Source organism: Pseudophryne corroboree, unplaced genomic scaffold (genome assembly GCF_028390025.1).
Source record: "Pseudophryne corroboree isolate aPseCor3 unplaced genomic scaffold, aPseCor3.hap2 scaffold_754, whole genome shotgun sequence".
Taxonomy (NCBI): domain Eukaryota; kingdom Metazoa; phylum Chordata; class Amphibia; order Anura; family Myobatrachidae; genus Pseudophryne; species Pseudophryne corroboree.
In genome coordinates, this window is record NW_026970334.1 from 131,066 (window position 1) to 155,854 (window position 24,789).

At 50.5% G+C, this 24,789-nt stretch overlaps 1 protein-coding gene across 1 annotated transcript in view; it reads right to left on the bottom strand.

The window, feature by feature from the left end:
- Positions 1–273: 273 nt before the first annotated feature.
- The window catches only part of LOC135040605 (rap guanine nucleotide exchange factor 1-like), a 61,220-nt gene continuing 36,704 nt past the window's right edge, over positions 274–24,789 (bottom strand). Inside the window, exons 4-7 of the mRNA XM_063954846.1 lie at positions 8,152–8,253; positions 7,972–8,069; positions 7,757–7,885; positions 274–1,139 (exon numbers count right to left, since the gene is read on the bottom strand). Coding sequence (XP_063810916.1) covers positions 989–1,139; positions 7,757–7,885; positions 7,972–8,069; positions 8,152–8,253 — 480 coding nt within the window. The 3' untranslated portion in view covers positions 274–988. The remainder of the gene's footprint in view (positions 1,140–7,756; positions 7,886–7,971; positions 8,070–8,151; positions 8,254–24,789) is intronic.

Genomic DNA, 24,789 nt, shown 5'->3' on the forward strand with positions numbered 1-24,789 from the left:
AATACAGGGGGCGTGGGAAATTACGCCCCCTGTACATTAAAAGCGCCGCTTGAATGCTGAGCGGTGCGCGATGACGTCATCGCGCACAGCAAAAGGTCCTCCACGAAGGGAAACTAGACGCTATGAGTCTAGTTCCCTTCGTAGAGAGGACCTTTGCTGTGCGGTGCGCGATGACGTCATCGCGCACCGCTCAGCAAAGTTACTCTCCAGGAAGGGAAACTAGACGCATAGCGTCTAGTTCCCTTCAGGAGGCGGACGGGGACGGCAGCGGAGGCGGACAGGGACACAGCGGGCAGCAGTGGCGGATCTTGCCACGGTGCGGCGCCCTCCGGATGGCGGCGCCCCGGGCAAAAGTCCTGCTTGCCCGTGGCAAGATCCGCCACTGATTACACAATCAGTCTCTGTATACTTATCATGCAACAGCATAAAAGAAAAAATATATAATAAATAATACATATAACATTACTTCTGCCTCCCTCTGAAACAGAATGTGGATATTAACAGGAGCTATGCGCTGCCCTCTGCTGGGGGTGGAGGAGAAACAAAACCAAAGTAAAAAACAAACCTGTGGGTTATGGGGGAAAAAAAACAACAACCCTAAACGATAACTTTAAGGATCTGGGCTCAGCATACAGTCTTTACCAGCTTGTTGACACAGTTAGTCCTCGGTTCATGAATGGGGAAGGTCTGCACTAGTCGCCTAAACCACAGCACAAAATCCAATATGTCCGACTTTCCAATTTTGTGGGAAATAGGAGACAGGTCTGTACAGAGACATGGCACGGAACGGTGTGTGATCGCAACAGTCCAGGAGACCATAAAATAACAACGTAAGACACAAGACGACAGTGGGCGGGGTAACCCAACTCTTTGGGAGGGGACAGCGACAACTAGTAAACACGATGAATATCTCCATCTACCCCTTGATTCCCCCCCTCAGTCAGGGAGATCTCTTCTTCAATGTCCACTTGGCAGTCATTCCCCCAACTTATGTTTTCTCATCTCTTTCTGTTTTCCTCCGGGTGATATTCCGAGGTTTGATTTTCAAGGACAGTTCCCATAACGCCTCCTCGGCCAGGTGATCACTGAAGTCATTGAAGAAAGAGATGATGTCATCATTCCGGCGAATTTCATAATGACTGCAGGAGAGAGACCGCAATACACACATTATATTGAAGAAAATAAGAATTTACTTACCGATAATTCTATTTCTCGGAGTCCGTAGTGGATGCTGGGGTTCCTGAAAGGACCATGGGGAATAGCGGCTCCGCAGGAGACAGGGCACAAAAAAGTAAAGCTTTACTAGGTCAGGTGGTGTGCACTGGCTCCTCCCCCTATGACCCTCCTCCAGACTCCAGTTAGGTACTGTGCCCGGACGAGCATACACAATAAGGGAGGCATTTTGAATCCCGGGTAAGACTCATACCAGCCACACCAATCACACCGTACAACTTGTGATCTAAACCCAGTTAACAGTATGACAACAGAAAGGGCCTCTTAAAGATGGCTCCTTAACAATAACCCGAATTAGTTAACAATAACTATGTACAAGTATTGCAGATAATCCGCACTTGGGATGGGCGCCCAGCATCCACTACGGACTCCGAGAAATAGAATTATCGGTAAGTAAATTCTTATTTTCTCTATCGTCCTAAGTGGATGCTGGGGTTCCTGAAAGGACCATGGGGATTATACCAAAGCTCCCAAACGGGCGGGAGAGTGCGGATGACTCTGCAGCACCGAATGAGAGAACTCCAGGTCCTCCTTTGCCAGGGTATCAAATTTGTAAATTTTTACAAACGTGTTCTCCCCCGACCACGTAGCTGCTCGGCAGAGTTGTAATGCCGAGACCCCTCGGGCAGCCGCCCAAGATGAGCCCACCTTCCTTGTGGAGTGGGCTTTTACAGTTTTAGGCTGTGGCAGGCCTGCCACAGAATGTGCAAGTTGAATTGTGTTACAAATCCAACGAGCAATCGACTGCTTAGAAGCAGGTGCGCCCAACTTGTTGGGTGCATACAATATAAACAGCGAGTCAGATTTTCTGACTCCAGCCGTCCTTGCAATGTATATTTTTAAGGCTCTGACAACGTCCAACAACTTGGAGTCCTCCAAGTCGCTAGTGGCCGCAGGCACCACAATAGGTTGGTTCAGATGAAATGCTGATACCACTTTAGGGAGAAAATGCGGACGAGTCCGCAGTTCTGCCCTATCCGAATGGAAGATTAGATAAGGACTTTTATAAGATAAAGCCGCCAATTCAGATACTCTCCTGGCAGAGGCCAGGGCTAGTAACATAGTCACTTTCAATGTGAGATATTTCAAATCCACCTTTTTCAATGGTTCAAACCAATGGGATTTGAGGAAATCTAAAACTACATTTAGATCCCACGGTGCCACCGGAGGCACCACAGGAGGCTGTATATGCAGTACTCCCTTGACAAAAGTCTGGACCTCAGGGACAGAGGCCAATTCTTTTTGGAAGAATATTGACAGGGCCGAAATTTGAACCTTAATGGATCCCAATTTGAGACCCATAGATAATCCTGATTGCAGGAAATGTAGGAAACGACCCAGTTGGAATTCCTCCGTCGGAACCCTCCGATCCTCGCACCACGCTACATATTTTCGCCAAATGCGGTGATAATGTTTCACGGTGACTTCCTTCCGTGCCTTAATCAAGGTAGGAATGACTTCTTCTGGAATGCCTTTCCCTTTTAGGATCTGGCGTTCAACCGCCATGCCGTCAAACGCAGCCGCGGTAAGTCTTGAAAAAGACAGGGACCCTGCTGTAGCAGGTCCCTTCTCAGAGGTAGAGGCCACGGTTCGTCCGTGAGCATCTCTTGAAGTTCCGGATACCAAGTCCTTCTCGGCCAATCCGGAACCACTAGTATTGTTCTTACTCTTCTTTGCCGTATGATCTTCAATACCTTTGGTATGAGCGGCAGAGGAGGAAACACATACACTGACTGGTACACCCAAGGAGTTACCAGTGCGTCCACAGCTATTGCCTGTGGATCTCTTGACCTGGCGCAATATTTGTCCAGTTTCTTGTTGAGGCGAGACGCCATCATGTCTACAATTGGTCTTTCCCAACGGTCTATTAACATGTTGAAGACTTCTGGATGTAGACCCCACTCTCCCGGATGAAGATCGTGTCTGCTGAGGAAGTCTGCTTCCCAGTTGTCCACGCCCGGGATGAACACTGCTGACAGTGCTATCACGTGATTCTCCGCCCAGCGAAGAATCTTGGCAGCTTCTGCCATTGCACTCCTGCTTCTTGTGCCGCCCTGCCTGTTTACATGGGCGACCGCCGTGATGTTGTCCGACTGAATCAACACCGGCTTTCCTTGCAGGAGAAGTTCCGCCTGGCTTAGAGCATTGTAGATTGCTCTTAGTTCCAGAATGTTTATGTGAAGAGACTTTTCCAGACTCGTCCATACTCCCTGGAAGTTTCTTCCTTGTGTGACTGCTCCCCAGCCTCTCAGGCTGGCGTCCGTGGTCACCAGGATCCAATCCTGAATGCCGAATCTGCGGCCTTCTAATAGGTGAGCCTTCTGCAACCACCACAGAAGTGACACCCTTGTCTTTGGTGACAGGGTTATTCGCAGGTGCATCTGCAGATGCGACCCTGACCATTTGTCCAACAGATCCCTTTGGAATATTCTTGCATGGAATCTGCCGAATGGAATTGCTTCGTAAGAAGCCACCATTTTTCCCAGGACTCTTGTGCATTGATGTACTGACACTTTTCCTGGTTTTAGGAGGTTCCTGACCAGATCGGATAACTCCTTGGCTTTTTCCTCTGGAAGGAAAACCTTTTTCTGAACCGTGTCCAGAATCATTCCTAGGAACAGCAGACGAGTTGTCGGGATTAAATGGGATTTTGGAATATTCAGAATCCACCCGTGTTGTCTTAGCACCTCTTGAGATAGTGCTAAAGCTGTCTCCAGCTGTTCTCTGGACCTTGCCCTTATTAGGAGATCGTCCAAGTATGGGATAACTAATACGCCTTTTCTTCGAAGAAGAATCATCATCTCGGCCATTACCTTGGTAAAGACCCGAGGCGCCGTGGACAATCCGAACGGCAGCGTCTGAAACTGATAGTGACAGTTTTGAACAATGAACCTGAGGTACCCCTGGTGTGCGGGGTAAATCGGAACGTGTAGATACGCATCCTTGATGTCCAAGGATACCATAAAGTCCCCTTCTTCCAGGTTCGCTATCACTGCTCTGAGTGACTCCATCTTGAACTTGAACTTTTTTATGTAGAGGTTCAAGGACTTCAGATTTAGAATAGGCCTTACCGAGCCATCCGGCTTCGGTACCACAAATAGAGTGGAATAATACCCCTTTCCTTGTTGTAATAGGGGTACTTTGACTATCACCTGCTGAGCGTACAGCTTGTGAATGGCTTCCAACACCCTCTCCCTTTCGGAAGAGACGGTTGGTAAGGCAGACTTCAGGAAACGATGAGGAGGATCCGTCTCTAATTCCAACCTGTACCCCTGAGATATTATCTGCAGGATCCAGGGGTCTACCTGCGAGTGAGCCCACTGCGCGCTGTAATTTTTGAGACGGCCCCCCACTGTCCCCGAGTCCGCTTGAGAGGCCCCAGCGTCATGCTGAGGTTTTTGCAGGAGCCGGGGAGGGCTTCTGTTCCTGGGAAGGAGCTGCCTGTTGGTGTCTCTTCCCTCTTCCTCTGCCTCGTGGCAGGTACGACAAGCCCTTTGCTCTCTTATTTTTGTAGGAGCGAAAAGGCTGCGGTTGAAAGGTCGGTGCCTTTCTCTGTTGGGGAGTGACTTGAGGTAAAAAAGTGGATTTCCCGGCAGTAGCCGTGGCCACCAAGTCTGATAGACCAACTCCAAATAACTCCTCCCCTTTATACGGCAAAACCTCCATGTGACGTTTTGAATCCGCATCGCCTGTCCACTGTCGTGTCCATAAGGCTCTTCTGGCTGAAATGGACATAGCACTCACCCGAGATGCCAGTGTGCAAATATCCCTCTGTGCATCACGCATATAGATAAATGCATCCTTTATTTGTTCTAACGACAGTAAAACATTGTCCCTATCTAGGGTATCAATATTTTCAATCAGGGATTCTGACCAAACTACTCCAGCACTGCACATCCAGGCAGTTGCTATAGCTGGTCGTAGTATAACACCTGCATGTGTGTATATATTCTTTTGAATAACTTCCATCTTTCTATCTGATGGATCCTTAAGTGCGGCCGTCTCAGGAGAGGGTAACGCCACTTGTTTGGATAAGCGTGTGAGCGCCTTGTCCACCTTAGGGGGTGTTTCCCAGCGCGCCCTAACCTCTGGCGGGAAAGGGTATAATGCCAATAACTTTTTTGAAATTATCAACTTTTTATCAGGAGCAACCCACGCTTCATCACACACGTCATTTAATTCTTCTGATTCAGGAAAAACTGTTTGTAGTTTTTTCACACCATACATAATACCCTGTTTTACGGTATCTGTAGTATCAGCTAAATGTAACGTCTCCTTCATTGCCAAAATCATATAACGTGTGGCCCTACTGGAAAATACGTTTGAATTTCTACCGTCGTCACTGGAATCAGTGCCCGTGTCTGGGTCTGTGTCGACCGACTGAGGCAAAGGGCGTTTTACAGCCCCTGACGGTGTTTGAGGCGCCTGGACAGGCATTAATTGATTGTCCGGCCGCCTCATGTCCTCAACTGACTGTTTAAGGGAAGATAAACCATCACGTAATTCCACAAATAAAGGCATCCATTCTGGTGTCGACCCCCTGGGGGGTGACATCTGCATATTTGGCAATTGCTCCGCCTCCACACCAATATCGTCCTCATACATGTCGACACCACGTACCGACACACACCGCAAACTCACAGGGAATGCTCTAATGAAGACAGGACCCACTAGCCCTTTTGGGGAGACAGAGGGAGAGTCTGCCAGCACACACCACAAAGCGCTATATATACAAGGGATATCCTTATATTAAGTGCTCCCTTATAGCTGCTTTAATATATATATATATAGCCATTAATGTGCCCCCCCTCTCTGTTTTACCCTGTTTCTGTAGTGCAGTGCAGGGGAGAGACCTGGGAGCCGTTCTGACCAGCGGAGCTGTGACAGAAAATGGCGCCGTGTGCTGAGGAGATAGGCCCCGCCCCTTTTTCGGCGGGTTCTTCTCCCGCTATTTTTCCAGTCAGGCAGGGGTTAAATATCTCCATATAGCCCCTATGGGCTATATGTGAGGTATTTTTAGCCTTGTATAAGGTTTATATTTGCCTCTCAGAGCGCCCCCCCCCAGCGCTCTGCACCCTCAGTGACTGCCCAGTGAAGTGTGCTGAGAGGAAAATGGCGCACAGCTGCAGTGCTGTGCGCTACCTTATGAAGACTGAGGAGTCTTCAGCCGCCGGTTTCCGGACCTCTTCACGCTTCAGCATCTGCAAGGGGGTCGGCGGCGCGGCTCCGGGACCGGACTCCACGGCTGGGCCTGTGTTCGATCCCTCTGGAGCTAATGGTGTCCAGTAGCCAAGCAGCAAATCCACTCTGCATGCAGGTGAGTTTACTACTTTCCCCCTAAGTCCCACGTTGCAGTGATCCTGTTGCCAGCAGGACTCACTGTAAAGAAAAAAACCTAAACTAAACTTTCTCTAAGCAGCTCTTTAGGAGAGCCACCTAGATTGCACCCTTCTCGTTCGGGCACAAAATCTAACTGGAGTCTGGAGGAGGGTCATAGGGGGAGGAGCCAGTGCACACCACCTGACCTAGTAAAGCTTTACTTTTTTGTGCCCTGTCTCCTGCGGAGCCGCTATTCCCCATGGTCCTTTCAGGAACCCCAGCATCCACTTAGGACGATAGAGAAACATGGGCGTTACACAGGTCACAGTGTAAGTCAGTGACTTCATACAGGCAGAATGTTTTTGTGTTGTCACTGTACACAGTTACCTGCACATTTCCTGTGAGTAGGTTCTATCCCACACAGCCCCGACTGGCAAGCATGCCCACGGGCCAGAACCGGTTCAACAGACAGCTAGGCACAGATATTTAATTAGCAGGGGTATTGCACAAAGACAATATGGTCTGTCCCCATGCTCTATGAGGTTTCACTGGTTGCCAGCTATATCTGAATACTCCTAATGGCACTGATTTTCTAAACACAGCACAGGGATAAACATGGGCAATGAAAAGACAATACTTAACCCTCAGTATGTCAGATCAGAGATTTACAGTAGCTGGAAAAGTGTACCTAGCGGGCCTCTATGCTCATGGCTCATGCTTGTGGGCCTAAAGTGGCTCTTTCCCTAATAATCTCTAAGAGGGTGGCAGAGGCAGGGCATGGATGAACCTTAAAAGGTGGGGAGATGCAGGGATGAGTGAGGACACTGAAGGGAGAAAATGTGAATGACTGACTGGCACGGCCACTGTAGAGGTGCAACTATGCATGGAGACTGCTGGGATTGGATGCTGAAACCTTAGTGGATAGGGATTTGGCCAGTAGTATGATCTGTGGGGTAACTCAGCTGTAGCAGTGGTCAGTTTTGGGATTAGTGGCTACATTATCCAATTCTGCCCATCCTTTAAAATAATCTCAGCACTGAGAAACCACCTGTGCCTGTAACCTCTTATGGTCTTTACCCGTTAGGAAGAGTGACACTGGCTGCAACATGCACCAGGTGCGCAGGTCATGTTAGCAGGTAATAGGAAAGTTAAGAAATACATATACAGTCACAGGAAGAGACAGCAGGCATTACTGATCACTTACGCTTGCTGGAAACGTCTCATGCTGTCCAGGATATTGAACTGTTGCCACCGTTTAGAGAAGTTCACTTTCCCATCAATGTGGTCTGGATTTCCCAGGTGCACAAACGTAAGGTCTTGTAAGATTAGACCCCTGGGTGGGGAGGAGAGGAATGAGACAAGGTTAACCAAAGAGGTCACCTACTATATGGCTAAACAATATTGAAAAGGAACTCTTACAAGTATGGTATACACGGCGGCTCAACTTCAGAGAGCGCTGCACCGTAGGCCCGGAAAGACGACGAGCTGTCAATCAGAGTGCAGTATTCAGCAAGCCCCTGAGGAATGTCACATAAACCGTATTACTAGACCGCAAGACACTGCCACTTCCTTGTAAGCAGCAATTACTCATGACCTCACCTCTGATGTCTGCTTCTGCCACTCCAGCCGACGGATGGGGGCGGAATCCAGGGCAGAGAGGATGGCAAGGTAGGAATTAAAATTGTTCAGTTTTCTCAGGTGCTAAGGTGCAAAAAAGATGGAGACCAGCCCGTAAGCCTCAAAAGCACAGAAAATAAGAATTTACTTACCGATAATTCTATTTCTCGTAGTCCGTAGTGGATGCTGGGACTCCGTTAGGACCATGGGGAATAGCGGCTCCGCAGGAGACAGGGCACAAAAGTAAAAGCTTTAGGATCAGGTGGTGTGCACTGGCTCCTCCCCCTATGACCCTCCTCCAAGCCTCAGGATACTGTGCCCGGACGAGCGTACACAATAAGGAAGGATTTTGAATCCCGGGTAAGACTCATACCAGCCACACCAATCACACTGTACAACCTGTGATCTGAACCCAGTTAACAGCATGATAACAGCGGAGCCTCTGAAAAGATGGCTCACAACAATAATAACCCGATTTTTGTAACAATAACTATGTACAAGTATTGCAGACAATCCGCACTTGGGATGGGCGCCCAGCATCCACTACGGACTACGAGAAATAGAATTATCGGTAAGTAAATTCTTATTTTCTCTGACGTCCTAGTGGATGCTGGGACTCCGTCAGGACCATGGGGATTATACCAAAGCTCCCAAACGGGCGGGAGAGTGCGGATGACTCTGCAGCACCGAATGAGAGAACTCCAGGTCCTCCTCAGCCAGGGTATCAAATTTGTAGAATTTTGCAAACGTGTTTGCCCCTGACCAAGTAGCAGCTCGGCAAAGTTGTAAAGCCGAGACCCCTCGGGCAGCCGCCCAAGATGAGCCCACCTTCCTTGTGAAATGGGCATTTACATATTTTGGCTGTGGCAGGCCTGCCACAGAATGTGCAAGCTGAATTGTACAACACATCCAACTAGCAATCGTCTGCTTAGAAGCAAGAGCACCCAGTTTGTTGGGTGCATACAGGATAACAGCAAGTCAGTTTTCCTGACTACAGCCGTCCTGGAAACTATATTTTCAGGGCCCTGACAACATCTAGCAACTTGGAGTCCTCCAAGTCCCTAGTAGCCGCAGGTACCACAATAAGCTGGTTCAGGTGAAACGCTGACACCACATTAGGGAGAAACTGGGGACGAGTCCGCAGTTCTGCCCTGTCCGAATGGACAATCAGATATGGGCTTTTGTGAGACAAAGCCGCCATTCTGACACTCGCCTGGCCGAGGCCAGGGCCAACAGCATGGTCACTTTTCATGTGAGATATTTCAAATCCACAGATTTGAGCGGTTTAAAATGTGATTTGAGGAATCCCATAACTACGTTGAGATCCCACAGTGCCACTGGAGGCACAAAAGGGGTTTGTATATGCAGAACTCCCTTGACAAACTTCTGGACTTCAGGAAGTGAAGCCAATTCTTTCTGGAAGAAAATTGACAGGGCCGAAATTTGAACCTTAATGGACCCCAATTTGAGGTCCATAGACACTCCTGTTTGCAGGAAATGCAGGAATCGACCGAGTTGAAATTTCTTCGTGGGGCCTTCCTGGCCTCACACCACGCAACATATTTTCGCCACATGTGGTGATAATGTTGTGCGGTCACCTCCTTCCTGGCTTTGACCAGGGTAGGAATGACCTCTTCCGGAATGCCTTTTTCCCTTAAGATCCGGCGTTCCACCGCCATGCCGTCAAAACGCAGCCGCGGTAAGTCTTGGAACATACATGGTACTTGCTGAAGCAAGTCCCTTCTTAGCGGCAGAGGCCATGAGTCCTCTGTGAGCATTTCTTGAAGTTCCGGGTACCAAGTCCACGAGTATAGTTCTTACTCCTCTACGTCTTATAATTCTCAGTACCTTGGGTATGAGAAGCAGAGGAGGGAACACATACACCGACTGGTACACCCACGGTGTTACCAGAACGTCCACAGCTATTGCCTGAGGGTCTCTTGACCTGGCGCAATACCTGTCCAGTTTTTTGTTCAGGCGGGACGCCATCATGTCCACCTTTGGTCTTTCCCAACGGTTCACAATCATGTGGAAGACTTCCCGATGAAGTCCCCACTCTCCCGGGTGGAGGTTGTGCCTGCTGAGGAAGTCTGCTTCCCAGTTGTCCACTCCCGGAATGAACACTGCTGACAGTGCTATCACATGATTTTCCGCCCAGCGAAGAATCCTTGCAGTTTCTGCCATTTCCCTCCTGCTTCTTGTGCCGCCCTGTCTGTTTACGTGGGCGACTGCCGTGATGTTGTCCCACTGGATCAATACCGGCTGACCTTGAAGCAGAGGTCTTGCTAAGCTTAGAGCATTGTAAATTGCCCTTAGCTCCAGTATATTTATGTGGAGAGAAGTCTCCAGACTTGATCACACTCCCTGGAAATTTTTTCCCTGTGTGACTGCTCCCCAGCCTCTCCGGCTGGCATCCGTGGTCACCAGGACCCAGTCCTGAATGCCGAATCTGCGGCCCTTTAGTAGATGAGTACTCTGCAGCCACCGCAGAAGAAACACCCTTGTCCTTGGAGACAGGGTTATCCGCTGATGCATCTGAATATGCGATCCGGACCATTTTTCCAGCAGATCCCACTGAAAAGTTCTTGCGTGAAATCTGCCGAATGGAATCGCTTCGTAAGAAGCCACCATTTTTCCCAGGACCCTTGTGCAATGATGCACTGACACTTTTCCTGGTTTTAGGAGGTTCCTGACTAGTTCGGATAACTCCCTGGCTTTCTCCTCCGGGAGAAACACCCTTTTCTGGACTGTGTCCAGAATCATCCCTAGGAACAGCAAATGTGTCGTCGGAAACAGCTGCGGTTTTGGAATATTTAGAATCCACCCGTGCTGTCGTAGAACTACTTGAGATAGTGCTACTCCGACCTCCAACTGTTCTCTGGACCTTGCCCTTATCAGGATATCGTCCCTTTTCTTTGAAGAAGAATCATCATTTCGGCCATTACCTTGGTAAAGACCCGGGGTGCCGTGGACAATCCAACCGGCTGCGTCTGAAACTGATAGTGACAGTTCTGTACCACGAACCTGAGGTACCCTTGGTGAGAAGGGCAAATTGGGACATGGAGGAAGCATCCCTGAAGTCCCGGGACACCATATAGTCCCCTTCTTTTCAGATTTAGAATAGGTCTCACCGAGCCGTCTGGCTTCAGTACCACAATATAGTGTGGAATAATACCCCTTTCCTTGTTGTAGGAGGGGTACTTTGATTATCACCTGCTGGGAATACAGCTTGTGAATTGTTTCCAATACTGCCTCCCTGTCGGAGGGAGACGTTGGTAAAGCAGACTTCAGGAACCTGCGAGAGGGAGACGTCTCGAATTTCCAATCTGTACCCCTGGGATACTACTTGTAGGATCCAGGGGTCCTGTACGGCCCCAGCGTCATGCTGAGGACTTGGCAGAAGCGGTGGAGGGCTTCTGTTCCTGGGAATGGGCTGCCTGCTGCAGTCTTCTTCCCTTTCCTCTATCCCTGGGCAGATATGACTGGCCTTTTGCCCGCTTGCCCTTATGGGGACGAAAGGACTGAGGCTGAAAAGACGGTGTCTTTTTCTGCTGAGATGTGACTTAGGGTAAAAAAGGTGGATTTTCCAGCTGTTGCCATGGCCACCAGGTCCGATGGACCGACCCCAAATAACTCCTCCCCTTTATACGGCAATACTTCCATGTGCCGTTTGGAATCTGCATCACCTGACCACTGACGTGTCCATAAACATCTTCTGGCAGATATGGACATCGCACTTACTCTTGATGCCAGAGTGCAAATATCCCTCTGTGCTCTATAGTCAATAAAATACTGTCCCTGTCAAGGGTATCAATATTTTCAGTCAGGGAATCCGACCAAGCCACCCCAGCGCTGCACATCCAGGCTGAGGCGATAGCTGGTCGCAGTATAACACCAGTATGTGTGTATATACTTTTAAGGATATTTTTCCAGCCTCCTATCAGCTGGCTCCTTGAGGGCGGCCGTATTTTTGATAAGCGTGTGAGCGCCTTATCCACCCTAAGGGGTGTTTCCCAACGCGCCCTAACTTCTGGCGGGAAAGGGTATACCGCCAATAATTTTCTATCGGGGGAAACCCACGCATCATCACACACTTCATTTAATTTATCTGATTCAGGAAAAACTACATGTAGTTTTTTCACACCCCACATAATACCCTTTTTTGTGGTACTTGTAGTATCAGAAATATGTAACACCTCCTTTATTGCCCTTAACATGTAACGTGTGGCCCTAAAGGAAAATACGTTTGTTTCTTCACCGTCGACACTGGAGTCAGTGTCCGTGTCTGTGTCGACCGACTGAGGTAAATGGGCGTTTTAAAGCCCCTGACGGTGTTTTAGACGCCTGGACAGGTACTAATTTGTTTGCCGGCCGTCTCATGTCGTCAACCGACCTTGCAGCCTGTTGACATTATCACGTAATTCCTTAAATAAGCCATCCATTCCGGTGTCGACTCCCTAGAGAGTGACATCACCATTACAGGCAATTGCTCCGCCTCCTCACCAACATCGTCCTCATACATGTCGACACACACGTACCGACACACAGCACACACACAGGGAATGCTCTGGTAGAGGACAGGACCCCACTAGCCCTTTGGGGAGACAGAGGGAGAGTTTGCCAGCACACACCAAAACGCTATAATTATACAGGGACAACCTTTATATAAGTGTTTTCCCTTATAGCATATTAATATATATATACATATCGCCAAATAAGTGCCCCCCCTCTCTGTTTTAACCCTGTTTCTGTAGTGCAGTGCAGGGGAGAGCCTGGGAGCCTTCCCACCAGCAGTTCGGTGAGGGAAAATGGCGCTGTGTGCTGAGGAGATAGGCCCCGCCCCCTATTCCGGCGGGCTCTTCTCCCGGTTTTTCTGAGACCTGGCAGGGGTGAAATACATCCATATAGCCTCAAGGACTATATGTGATGTATTCTTTTTAGCCAGAAAGGTATTAACATTGCTGCCCAGGGCGCCCCCCCCCCAGCGCCCTGCACCCTCAGTGACCGTTGGTGTGAAGTGTGCTGAGAGCAATGGCGCACAGCTGCAGTGCTGTGCGCTACCTCATGAAGACTGAAAAGCCTTCAGCCGCCGGTTTCTGGACCTCTTCTTACTTCGGCATCTGCAAGGGGGTCGGCGGCGCGGCTCCGGTGACCCATCCAGGCTGTACCTGTGATCGTCCCTCTGGAGCTAGTGTCCAGTAGCCTAAGAAGCAAATCCATCCTGCACGCAGGTGAGTTCACTTCTTCTCCCCTAAGTCCCTCGTTGCAGTGAGCCTGTTGCCAGCAGGACTCACTGAAAATAAGAAAACTATCAAAACTTTTACTCTAAGCAGCTCTTTATGAGAGCCACCTAGATTGCACCCTTCTCGGCCGGGCACAAAAACCTAACTGAGGCTTGGAGGAGGGTCATAGGGGGAGGAGCCAGTGCACACCACCTGATCCTAAAGCTTTTACTTTTGTGCCCTGTCTCCTGCGGAGCCGCTATTCCCCATGGTCCTGACGGAGTCCCAGCATCCACTAGGACGTCAGAGAAACCACAAAAGGCAACAGATCTAGTGTTCACTTATGTTGGTCAGAAATGGGGACTCTCCTTAGCACAGCGGCCCAACATTGTCACTCCTGCATCCTGTGTGACCTCACCGGTATAACACCAATGCAAACAGAAGCGGTGACACGCATGCTTATTGTTCCCTCTCTGTAAGCCATTCCTTCTCAGTCTGTCTGTCAGTCAATTTGGATACAGGGTTCCAGCTACCATTGTGCTAATCTGCAATGGAAAAGCTATAGGTTTGGAGAATCTCCCTGGAGAGGGATACATAGTTATTTAGCCTGTAATGCCTAAAACTCGGTCGTCAAGACACCGTAACAGTCCAGGGTTTAAGGACATCCAGGTTTGAGTACACATGGTGAAATCAAGCTGACTGAGGTACTAATTAAGTCACCTGTGCTTAAGTATGGATATCTTTAAAACCCAGACTGTTAGGCCTGTGTTACCCAAGACACACTAATGTATGAAATCACTGCTAAGGGGCAGAAGCAGGTTATTCATGTACGTCTGACAGAGCGGCTTTTCTCCCCTATGTTGCTGCACAACAGTAACGTTTGGCAGGTTGGGATAAGTTGGCGAGTCACCGGGTGCTTCCACATTGCCAGCACAGTTTGTGGCTGCTCAGTGATTTGTCCATTACCCCGTCTGGTATCTGCACCAAGACAAGTCAGCTCACCTCATTTATAAGGGGCTCATACAGATGCACATAAAACCAATTTGCCCATCTTATCTACAGTACCCTCAAGACTCTAGACTCTTCACCAAGGTTACAGACACCTCCAAGTGCTCACAAACTTAGTTATAGGTCCATACAGTGATCTCATTTCTAGAAACTTTTTCTATATATATTTTACAGGTTTATTTAAAATTATATAAATTTGTTTCATCTCCTATATATTAGCCCAGATCTGTGACTTTGTGATTCATTTGCTAACGCTGGGCGGAGTCACAACACTGGGCGGAGTTAGTCAAATGAGTCACAGATCTGGCCAAATCTATAGGAGACTAGGAGCAGAAGCAGATAGTATGGGCATGGCACAGGCAGGGGTGCATACCTCCCAGCTTTCTTCAGGAGCTTTCTCCAGGCAGAAGGAGGGACACACACTCGGCGAAAAGGGGGCGTGGCTTCACGGGAGGGCCCCCGTTTTCGTCAATGAGGGGGCATGCCCAGCGCTCTGTGAGCTGCTGGCATGCCCCTAGGGGCTGATTATGAGTCCGGGGGGCCCAGGGCACTTGTGACAGGGGAGCCCTATCTCATTGCTGTGCCTGCTGTGGGTTGGGGCGTGGCCTAATCGTGTGACGCGAGGCCACGCCCCCTTACGCAAATTCCGGGATTTTTTTTTTTTTTATGGCATTTTGGCCCCCTCAGCTAGGGGTAAATCCAGAGGGGGTGGTCGCTCCCCTCTACACACCCGCACAGGCAGAAGAAAGCAGGGAGACTTCTGCCTCCCTGCAACACCACAGACCTGCCAATACGCAGCAGCATGTGCTGACAGTAGCACAATGCTGCCGTTGTTGCTGGCAGGACGGGGGAGCTTTTGAGCTGGGACAGAGCTACTGGAGCCGGGGGGCCCCCTAAAACTGTGGGGCCAACAGTACGTACCCCCTGCCCCCCCCCCTTAATCAGGCTCTGCTGCTGGAACCCCCCCTTAATCCATACCCCCTGATGCCCCCTCTCCCTGTGTCTCCACTATTCACCGCTGCTCTGCTAAGCAGAACAGCGAGTACAGGAGCTTTCCAACTGACCCCCCCGTTACCGCGGGACACTGCGAACCGCGGGTGGGACAGCGGGACAGACCCAAAAAAATGGGACTGTCCCGCGAAAATCGGGACATTTGGGAGGTATGGGGGTGTGTGAGGGGGTATGCCGTACAGACAGACGGGCACCGGCTCACTGTGTGCTTGACCCGCCTCTCTGGCGCGGAGGAGCGTCACTTTCTGGCACACTCCACGTTTCTTAGCTGCAGTTTTGTGGGGCACCTGCCGCTGTGCAGGTTCCGACCTGCCTCTGTTATCTCCAGCCCCGGCAACCCCACCGCTAGCTGCAGCGCTGCCACCCACAGTGAGGTGCGCCCAGCTCCTTCACACACTTTAGCCGGCGGGTAACGCTGCAGAAGTCCGAGCTGCTTGCAGGCTCCGACCCCCTCCTCCCTCCAGCCGCAGCATCTCCTGGGTGCTAACCAGTCACTCCCAGTCTCCCCTTACCACAGTGCCCGGCAGCTGCGCGAGTTCTGCGGTGTGTGACTGAGGAGGGGGGGGAGGGATGCGGATGGGCAGAGGAAGCAGGACTCCAGCCTAAGAGAGTCAGCCATGCCAAGTCTCCACCAGCAGCAGATCCCAACAGGTTGGAGTGGAACAGCAGCAGTCAGCAGCAGTGACTCCGGTAAGACACATCTGTCTGTCACCACTGTTTTGTCCCTAATACCAATCTCTCCCGTGCCCTGTGTTCTGTCATGTCCCTGTCACCCCTGGCCTTGCCCTGCCACCCTTATCCTGGCCCTTTCACCCTTATCCTGGCCCTGTCACCCTTATCCTGGCCCCTATCACCCTTATGCTGGCCCCTATCACCCTTATGCTGGCCCTGTCACCCTTATGCTGGCCCTGTTACCCTTATGCTGGCCCTGTTACCCCTATCCTGGCCCTGTTACCCCTGTGCTTGCCCTGTCAACCCTATACTGGCCCTGTCACCCCTGTCCTGTTCCTGCCACCCCTACCCTGGCCTGTCATACCTATCCTGTCCCTGTCATTTCTGTCCTGGCCCCGTCGCCCCTGTCCTGGCCCCGTCACCCCTTTTCTGACCCTGTCACCCCTGTCCTGGCCCCGTCAACCCTGTTCTGACCCTGTCACCCCTGTCCTGGCCCTGTTACTGCATACTCTCCAACTACCTTTTTGGTAGGTACAGTACCCGCAGCGCCTCCAGACCTCTCCCCAATGCACCACACCTCCGCACCTTCCCCTCCACCACATGCGGCACTCCACCCCTCCCCCACACGCTGTGCCTCCAGACCCCCTACACCACCCGCGGCTCCCACTCCTCCGCCCCTTCACCACCCACAGCACCTCCAGGCCCCCTCCACCATCCACCCCCTTTATATGTCTCCCCCCACACCTGCCCCCCTCCACCCGCAGCATCTGCAGACACCCTCCTCCATCCGCCGTCCCCCCCTCACCCACCCCTCCCCCACCAATGGCACCACCGCACCTGCCCCTCCACCACCAGCAGCACCTCCGGACCTCCTTCCCTATGCGCCGCACCACCCGTACCTGCCTCTCCCCTACCCATGGCGCCTGTGGACCCCTACCCCACCCCCGGCACTCCCGCCCCTTCCCATCCCACAGCACCTCCGGAACCCTTCACCCATCCACAACATCCCCACACCTGCCCCTCTCCCACCCATGGCACCCCTGCCCCTCCCCCACCTGCAGTGCCTCCGGACCCCTCCCCAATCTGCATCCCCCACTCCTCTGCCCCTCCCCCACCCGCAGCACCTCCCGACTCTTCCCCATCCAGGCCCCACCCCCACTTCTGCCCCCCCTCCACCTGCAGCATCTACAGACACCATCCGCAGTCCCCCCCGCACCCGCTACATTCTGTACATCGTGCCCTGCAGGTGCTGTTCACGCCGTCTAAATGGGCTGCGCCTCCTTCACCATCGCACGCCCTTTCATTGTGCAATATTTAACCACTAACAAAGGAATGCAGGTAACACTTTATATAATACAAATATTGAACCCCAGAAAGGCATGTAAGGGTTAAGGGGCCGCAGCCCCTTGCGACGGTGTGAAGAGTGCCCGTAGGGCGCGATGAAGCACCTAGTATTGTCATAAGTGTGTATTATTTTCCAAGACCGGTATTGGTAGTAGGTGCAGTCTGCTTCTTGAGTACAGACAGCTGTTGGTAGACTGATCCGGTCTCTAGCAGCAACTATCAATGCACAAGATCTTGCTTCCTACTCCAAGGACAAGATTGAGGAGATCTGAAATAAAATGGTATGCCAGTGACCTGCGCAAATCCCTAACTAAACCCTCTGCCACATTCTCTTAATTTGATCACAAAACTGAAGATGAAATATCATTACTCTTCTCATCATCCTACAAATCATTAAACTCGGTCTCCTGTGCTCATCCCAACCTTAACTAAGGGGGTAATTCAGACCTGATCTTTGCTGTGCGTTTTCAGGTCCAAACTGCGCATGCACCGCAATGCGCAGGTGCGTCACACGGGTACAAAGCGGATCGCCGCTCAGCGATGGGTTTGTGCGATGGATCTGTTTGCACGGGCGATCGCAAGGAGATTGACAGTAAGAAGGCGTTTGTGGGTGTCAACTGACCGTTTTCAAGGAGTGTCTGGAAAAACGCAGGCGTGTCCATGCGTTTGCAGGGAGGGTTCCTGACGTCAATTCCGGTCCCGGACAGGCTGATGTGATCGCAGCAACTAAGTCCTGGGCTGCGCAGAGACTGCACAAAATCTGTTTGTACAGCTCTGCTGCACATGTGTTCGCACACTTGCACAGCTAATATACACTACCCCCTGTAGGCGGTGACTATCTGATAGCAGCAGTGCAAAGATTGCTTGCTAGCGATCAGGTCTGAATTAGGCCTTACATCAGACCAACTTTCCTCCAACCATCCAACCGTCCAACTTTTTTGACAAACTAAAACTCTGCCCCACACACCAAACCAACTTTTTCATCAGACCAGCCAACTTCTCTCCAACTTGTGATGTCACAGAAGTAGGCGGACAGTGTCTGCCTACTTCTGAATGTTTAAAAAACAACAACAAAAACTTGCATGTCTATTTATTCCAGTAAAAGCTTTTTTTTTCTTTCTTTTCTTCCACACCAAACATTAATTGGTATAGAGAAAAATGTTTAATTATGTTAAAAAAGGAAGTTGCATCCAAGTAATTCAATAAAGAATGTGCCTAGCAGAATAAATACTAATTAAATGGCAATAAATAAATGTCAGATAATAGAATAAAATGAAAATGTTGCAATTGATTGAAAGTAACATTTACAGTATATGCTTTGCAATAATGAAACTAAGATGTCCTATACTAAAATATATTTCTATTGGGGGGCGTGGCCTGGAGGCTGAATCGATAGGCAGCACAAGTTCAGAGCTCTGCAGAAATTGAGGTGATTTGCCCTCAATAACTACCTCCTGCCTCAGAAAACCCCTCCAAACTTGTTCCCCCTGACGGAGGGAACACTCAGCGGTGGTGGGATAGTGTTGCGGAATCGGGGTGCCGGTTTACCGGCTCCTGCGGGTTGCGGCCTACCCACCACTCCGAAGCCGGGGCCTAAATTTAGGAAGGACCAGCGGCGGGCCGTACGGAACCTCAGCCCCAGCCCTACGGTGTTCTCCAGCGCCCTGAAGTGGATCCCCTGGGAGCCGACACACGCTCCCCCAGACTGACGCTGCATCAGAGGTGGCAGAGGAGAAGGGGAATCGGCCGGAGCACAGACGCCGGGGACCCGGAGCTCCGGGAGCGGCGGCCATTTTGGATCTCGGACCCTGAGGCAGAGCGGCGGTCCAGGGACTCTGCAGCCTTCAATATACCCTGAGGTGAGCTGCTCCCCCAACACAACATCTCCCCCACCGTTACCCGCACTCGAGGCCGGCTGGAGGCTGCTGCGGGACACTCCGCGCTGAACGCCGGAGGGGAACGCAGCAGCGCGGCACCGCAGCGCCTACACCTGCTGCCTCATCACTGGCGCCTGGCGGTGGGGCCCCTACAACCCTCGACCCTCCTCCGTTCTCACCTGTCAGGTGGCCCCCGACCCGCGGTCCTCACCTGATCGCTGGGGTGCCCCATTCATCTATTCCCACGGATGCTGGCTTCTGCCCTTCCCCCCCCCTCCCTGCTTCTGGGCACAACTGAGCTGAACGGATTGCCATCCTCTCGCACCACAGGGGCTCTATATATGTTCTAATGCCCCCCCAGCATTAAACTTTCTTATAACCCGGGAGAGACTGCGGCTGCGGGACCCGGCAGAACGTCACACTCCTGCTCTCCCCCACCAACGCTTACCTACTCCCGCTTCTGCCACATCCAGCCGCACTCAGCGTGTGACCGCAGACGTCTCCCTCACGGCCGACCACCAGGTGACGGCTCTGACTGGGATCATCTTTGGGGGCTGTCTCCCGTCCTCCAGACCGGACTCAGTGGGCGTCGGTCTCGTGCCGGGGTCGACGACGCTCAGCCCTGCACCCGGCGAGGTGTGGATGATCCGGCCCGGCGGGACGTGCGACCCGAGGTGACAAGCTCCAGGGCTCTGTGCAAACACGCTCCACCTGACTGCTGAGCCCTGCTCCCTCTCCCTCCTGGACCCACAGAGTTGAGCACGCACGGTACTTCAGGGGGTCCTGACTGAGGTTAGCTCGCCCCCACACACGCTGGCACACCATCCCTCTCTCCAACATTTGCTCTAAACCTGACCACGGGAGGTACCTCCTGGCCCTTTTTGTGAGGCCTTTTTTCATTAGATCCCTTCTCACTCATTCTCCCCCTAAGTGCCACCTATAACCACATATAACTGGGGCTTCCTGTATCTATCTCAAGGCACTGGACTCTTCCTATATCACAACCTAAAGTCCGGGGGTGCCACCCCCCCTACCCAATGCCGGCGATTCTCTCTATATGACACCCTAGTCCCCCATGATCTCTTTAAGCGGGGGAATGTCCTGCTGAGTCCCTATGGGTGCGACCCGGGGGGTCTTCTCATGTTCTATCTCCATGCAGCCTACATGATGGATCACTAATTACTTACGTTATACCTCAGCTGTGACCTATGACCTTCATTATCCCCGGGACTGTCCTACACCATGCCTAAATCCAAGTCTAAGAAAACCACAGCGTCGGCGGAAATCTCGACCTTTATTTCCAAGATGAAGTCTAGTGCGGCCAAACCTCCAATTGCCCCCCCCTCTGACCTGGTTTCGGAATCTGAGGAAGATCCGTCAGCCCCTGAACCCTCCATGAAAGATTGCTTCTCCTCAATTTTAACAGAAATGAAGTCGCTGAAGCAGGCTTTTCACTCGGAGATCCACAAAGCCATCTCCGGCCTTAAGGTCGAGATATCTGATCTTGGGGCCCGCACTAATGATGTGGAACAGAAAATCGATGAAGTTATCACCTTCCAACAGGAGCTGGAGCACTCGGTACAAGTCATGCAGGAGGATATATACCTACTCCAGGACCAACAAGAGGACGCTGATAACCGCGCGCGACGTAACAACTTGCGTATTAAATATATCCCAGAGTCAGTAGAATCAGCCCAACTGGAGGCCTTCCTCCTCAGGTTCTTTCAACACCTTCTGCCGGACACTCCTTGTGAGCAGTTCCTCTTGGACAGAGCCCATCGCTCACTGCGTCAAAAGCCCTCAACCTCGTCTCCCCCACGAGACGTAGTTTTGCGCTGTCACTATTTCAAAACTAAAGAGAAAATTTTGTCGGCTGCCCGGAATAAAGACGTATGTCTATTCGAATCACATAAGCTACTGGTGTTTCAGGACTTATCCCCTACTACTCTCAAAAGGCGCTTCGATCTGAGGGAGTACACCCAAATCCTCAGGAATAATCAAATCCGCTACAGATGGGGCTTTCCTTTTGCCTTAATTGTACAACTGGATGGGAAGAGATTGTTGGCACGATCCAAAGAAGAGGCCCATAGACTCCTGTTGAGACTGAACTTACCCCCCCCGGAGGCCAGCAAACCTTCCTCTCCACGGGATGCTCCAGATCTCCGACATTCTCCAAACTCACCCCTCCCTCAGCGAGCACCTAGACGTATTTGGTCGACAGTTCCGGAGAAAACTTCTACAAGTCATGACCCGCCGTGAAAATCTCTGCACAGATGTGCTATTGGGTCACTATACGTTAAATGTTACTGTTTTATAAACTAGTTTAGAGGTTTAAGAACTTTTTCTTGAGCTGAGATTATTCACTTATTTACTTATGTAATTCCAATGATGGTCCATTGTGACGGGCTGTTGCAACGACCCCCTTGGTCGCCCCCCCCTATGTTTAACTGGTGGGCGTCCCGGTGGCCGGAGCCGCGCCCTCCACCGAGCCTCCATAGTCAGTTTTGAGCATAAGGGAGTTCTCTTCTCCCTTACATTCCCCATACGGGTGCTCAAACATACGGACCCGTACGCAACGTACAATGGGTCGATGGCTCGGTCAATTCTATTTGTTTATGTTACAGTTTCTTAAATGTCTTTTTGTGACTCTTTTGATTTTTCTTCTCTTTCTTCTTCTTTTTCTTCTCCTCTCCTTTCTTCCCCCACTTCCCGCTCATCCTCTTCCCCTCGCTCCCCTTGTTCCACAGGGAGACTACTTATGGTTCTTTAAGATTACTCATGCTATACTTACACTTGTAACATTATGTCTGTTAACGTAATATCCTACAATGTGAAGGGCCTCAATAGCCCTCAAAAGAGGTCCAAATTATTTATTTTTCTGAAGCAGGTGAGGGGAGATCTGGTATTCCTTCAGGAGACGCATTTCAAAGGGACTTCCCACCCTGAACTACGTTCTAGACGCCACCCCGTTGCCATACACGCCTGTGATCGCACTCAAAAGAAAAGAGGGGTCGCCATTTTGATCCCCGCTCATTTACATTTGGAATCAGACCGAATCATTAAGGATGGGCGCGGTAGGTTTCTCATTATAGTAGGTAAACTTAATAATGTTCCTATCACCATGGTTAATGTCTACGCTCCCAATATTAACCAGGCCTCGTTCTTTGCTTCCTTAGACTCCAAAATCGCCCAGTGTAGGAAAGGTGACCTCTTAATAGCAGGAGATTTTAACACCATACTACACCATAGTCTGGATCGCTCCCATCCCCTCCCACGGTCCCAGTCCCATCTCAGCACCCGCAACTCTAGAGCCCTACAGTCGCTGCTCAAAAATCACCTTCTATTTGACTCCTGGAGGGTTGTCGATCCCCTAATTAAGGATTACACATTCTATTCCCCAGTCCATAATCTATATACTAGAATTGATATGATTATGGTCGGGAGAGATCTAACATCTAGAATTCAGAACTGCTGTATTTATCCAATCACGTGGTCTGATCACGCCCCAATTTCTCTGACTTTGACTGGGCTAGCTCGCACTCCTTCCCCCCCCTCCTGGTCGCTTAACGATGCCCTCCTCCAACAACCTGAAGTGTTACAGCAAACTAATCAGGTATTAACTGATTACTTCAATGAGAACCAAACCCCCGGCATATCCGATTTGACCCTGTGGGAGGCACACAAGGCGGTCCTCCGGGGCCACTTCATCCAGACTGCGGCCAGGATCACCAAGCAGCGCTCCCAAAAGATTCTGGAGTTATCTACTCGGCTCCACCAATTGGAGGAAGTGCATAAGTCCTCTCTAGACCCTGCTGATTTAGAGAAGGTACTTAAAACCAGAGGCGATCTTAATTTACTGTTGTCTCATAAGACTGAAATGTGCCTTAGACGTCTTAACCAGATTTACTACGAAAAAGGGGATAAGGCGGATAAACTATTAGCCAGAAAACTGAGGGCTCAGATCTCTTCCAAAAATATCTTATCCATTCGCACCAAACAAGGGGCTCTGACCCATGATCCTGACCGCATTCTGGGTGAATTCGAAGAATTTTACAAATTGCTGTACAACTCGGAAATTACCCCCCCCTCATCACCGAGACTTGAAAAGGGAATTGACGCCCTCCTAGACAAATGTAACCTACCGTCACTGAGCGGCGCGACAGTGTCCCAATTAGGCTCAGAGATTACTATCGAAGAAATAGAGAACGCACTTAAAACTCAGAAACCGGGTAAGGCCCCTGGACCTGATGGGATGTCAATTACTTATTATAAGAAATTCAAGGGGACGATTCTGCCCCACCTTTGCCGGCTCTTCAATGGTTTCCTAAGTGGTAATCCTCTATCACCTCGTACCTTAGAGGCACGAATAGTTTTAATCCATAAACCTGGGAAAGATCCCAACTCCTGCGCCAGCTACCGCCCCATTTCCTTATTAAATAACGATATTAAGTTATTCGCCAAAATTATAGCCTTAAGATTAAACCCAGTTCTCCCGCGCTTAATACACGCTGACCAGGTGGGCTTCATCCCAGGCCGACAAGCCAGAGACAATACACGAAGAACTATTAATCTGGTCCATCTTATTAACAAAACTAAATTACCTTCCATCCTTCTTTCGCTAGACGCAGAGAAGGCTTTTGACAAAATACTATGGCCTTTCATGTTTGCCACTCTACGTAGATTCGGTCTGGGGGGAAGCTTACTTCAGGGCATCCAGGCACTTTACTCCAATCCCTCCGCTAGAGTTCGGGTCAACGGCAAGGACTCTCAACTCTTTCACATTAGCAACGGTACACGCCAGGGGTGTCCCTTGTCACCACTAATTTTTGCCATGACGATCGAACCTTTGGCGTGTATGGTTAGGGCCAACCCTGATATCAAAGGCATCCATGTTGGTGAGGAGGAATTCAAATTGTCATTATTCGCAGATGATGTCCTCTTGACTATCTCCTCTCCCAATATATCCATCCCTAACCTATTTAAAACCCTCTCATTATACTCTCATTACTCTGGATATCGTATTAATTACTCCAAATCGGAAGCCCTTCCACTGCATCTTGATGAGAATACCAGATCTCTCCTAGCTGTTAACTATAACTTCTCTTGGCGCTCCAAGAAAATCAAGTACCTTGGCGTGTACATCACAAACTCCTACGACTCTCTATACTCTGAAAACTTCCCTGCCCTCTTCAAGTGTATAGAGTCTGACCTTAGAGCTTGGGACAAACAGATTATAGCCTGGTTTGGACGGATAGTTTCAATTAAAATGAACGTTCTCCCGAGGATCCTATATCTGATCCAAACAATCCCCGTGGGCATCCCCGCTGAGGCCTTATGTCGAATGCAGAAGCTATTTGTTAAATTTATATGGTCTGGTAAGCCCCCTAGAATCAAGACCTCCACTCGGATACGTGACCCGCTGGCGGGAGGTAGGGGATTGCTGGATATTCGTAAATATTATCATGCAACCCACCTGAGTCAGGCTC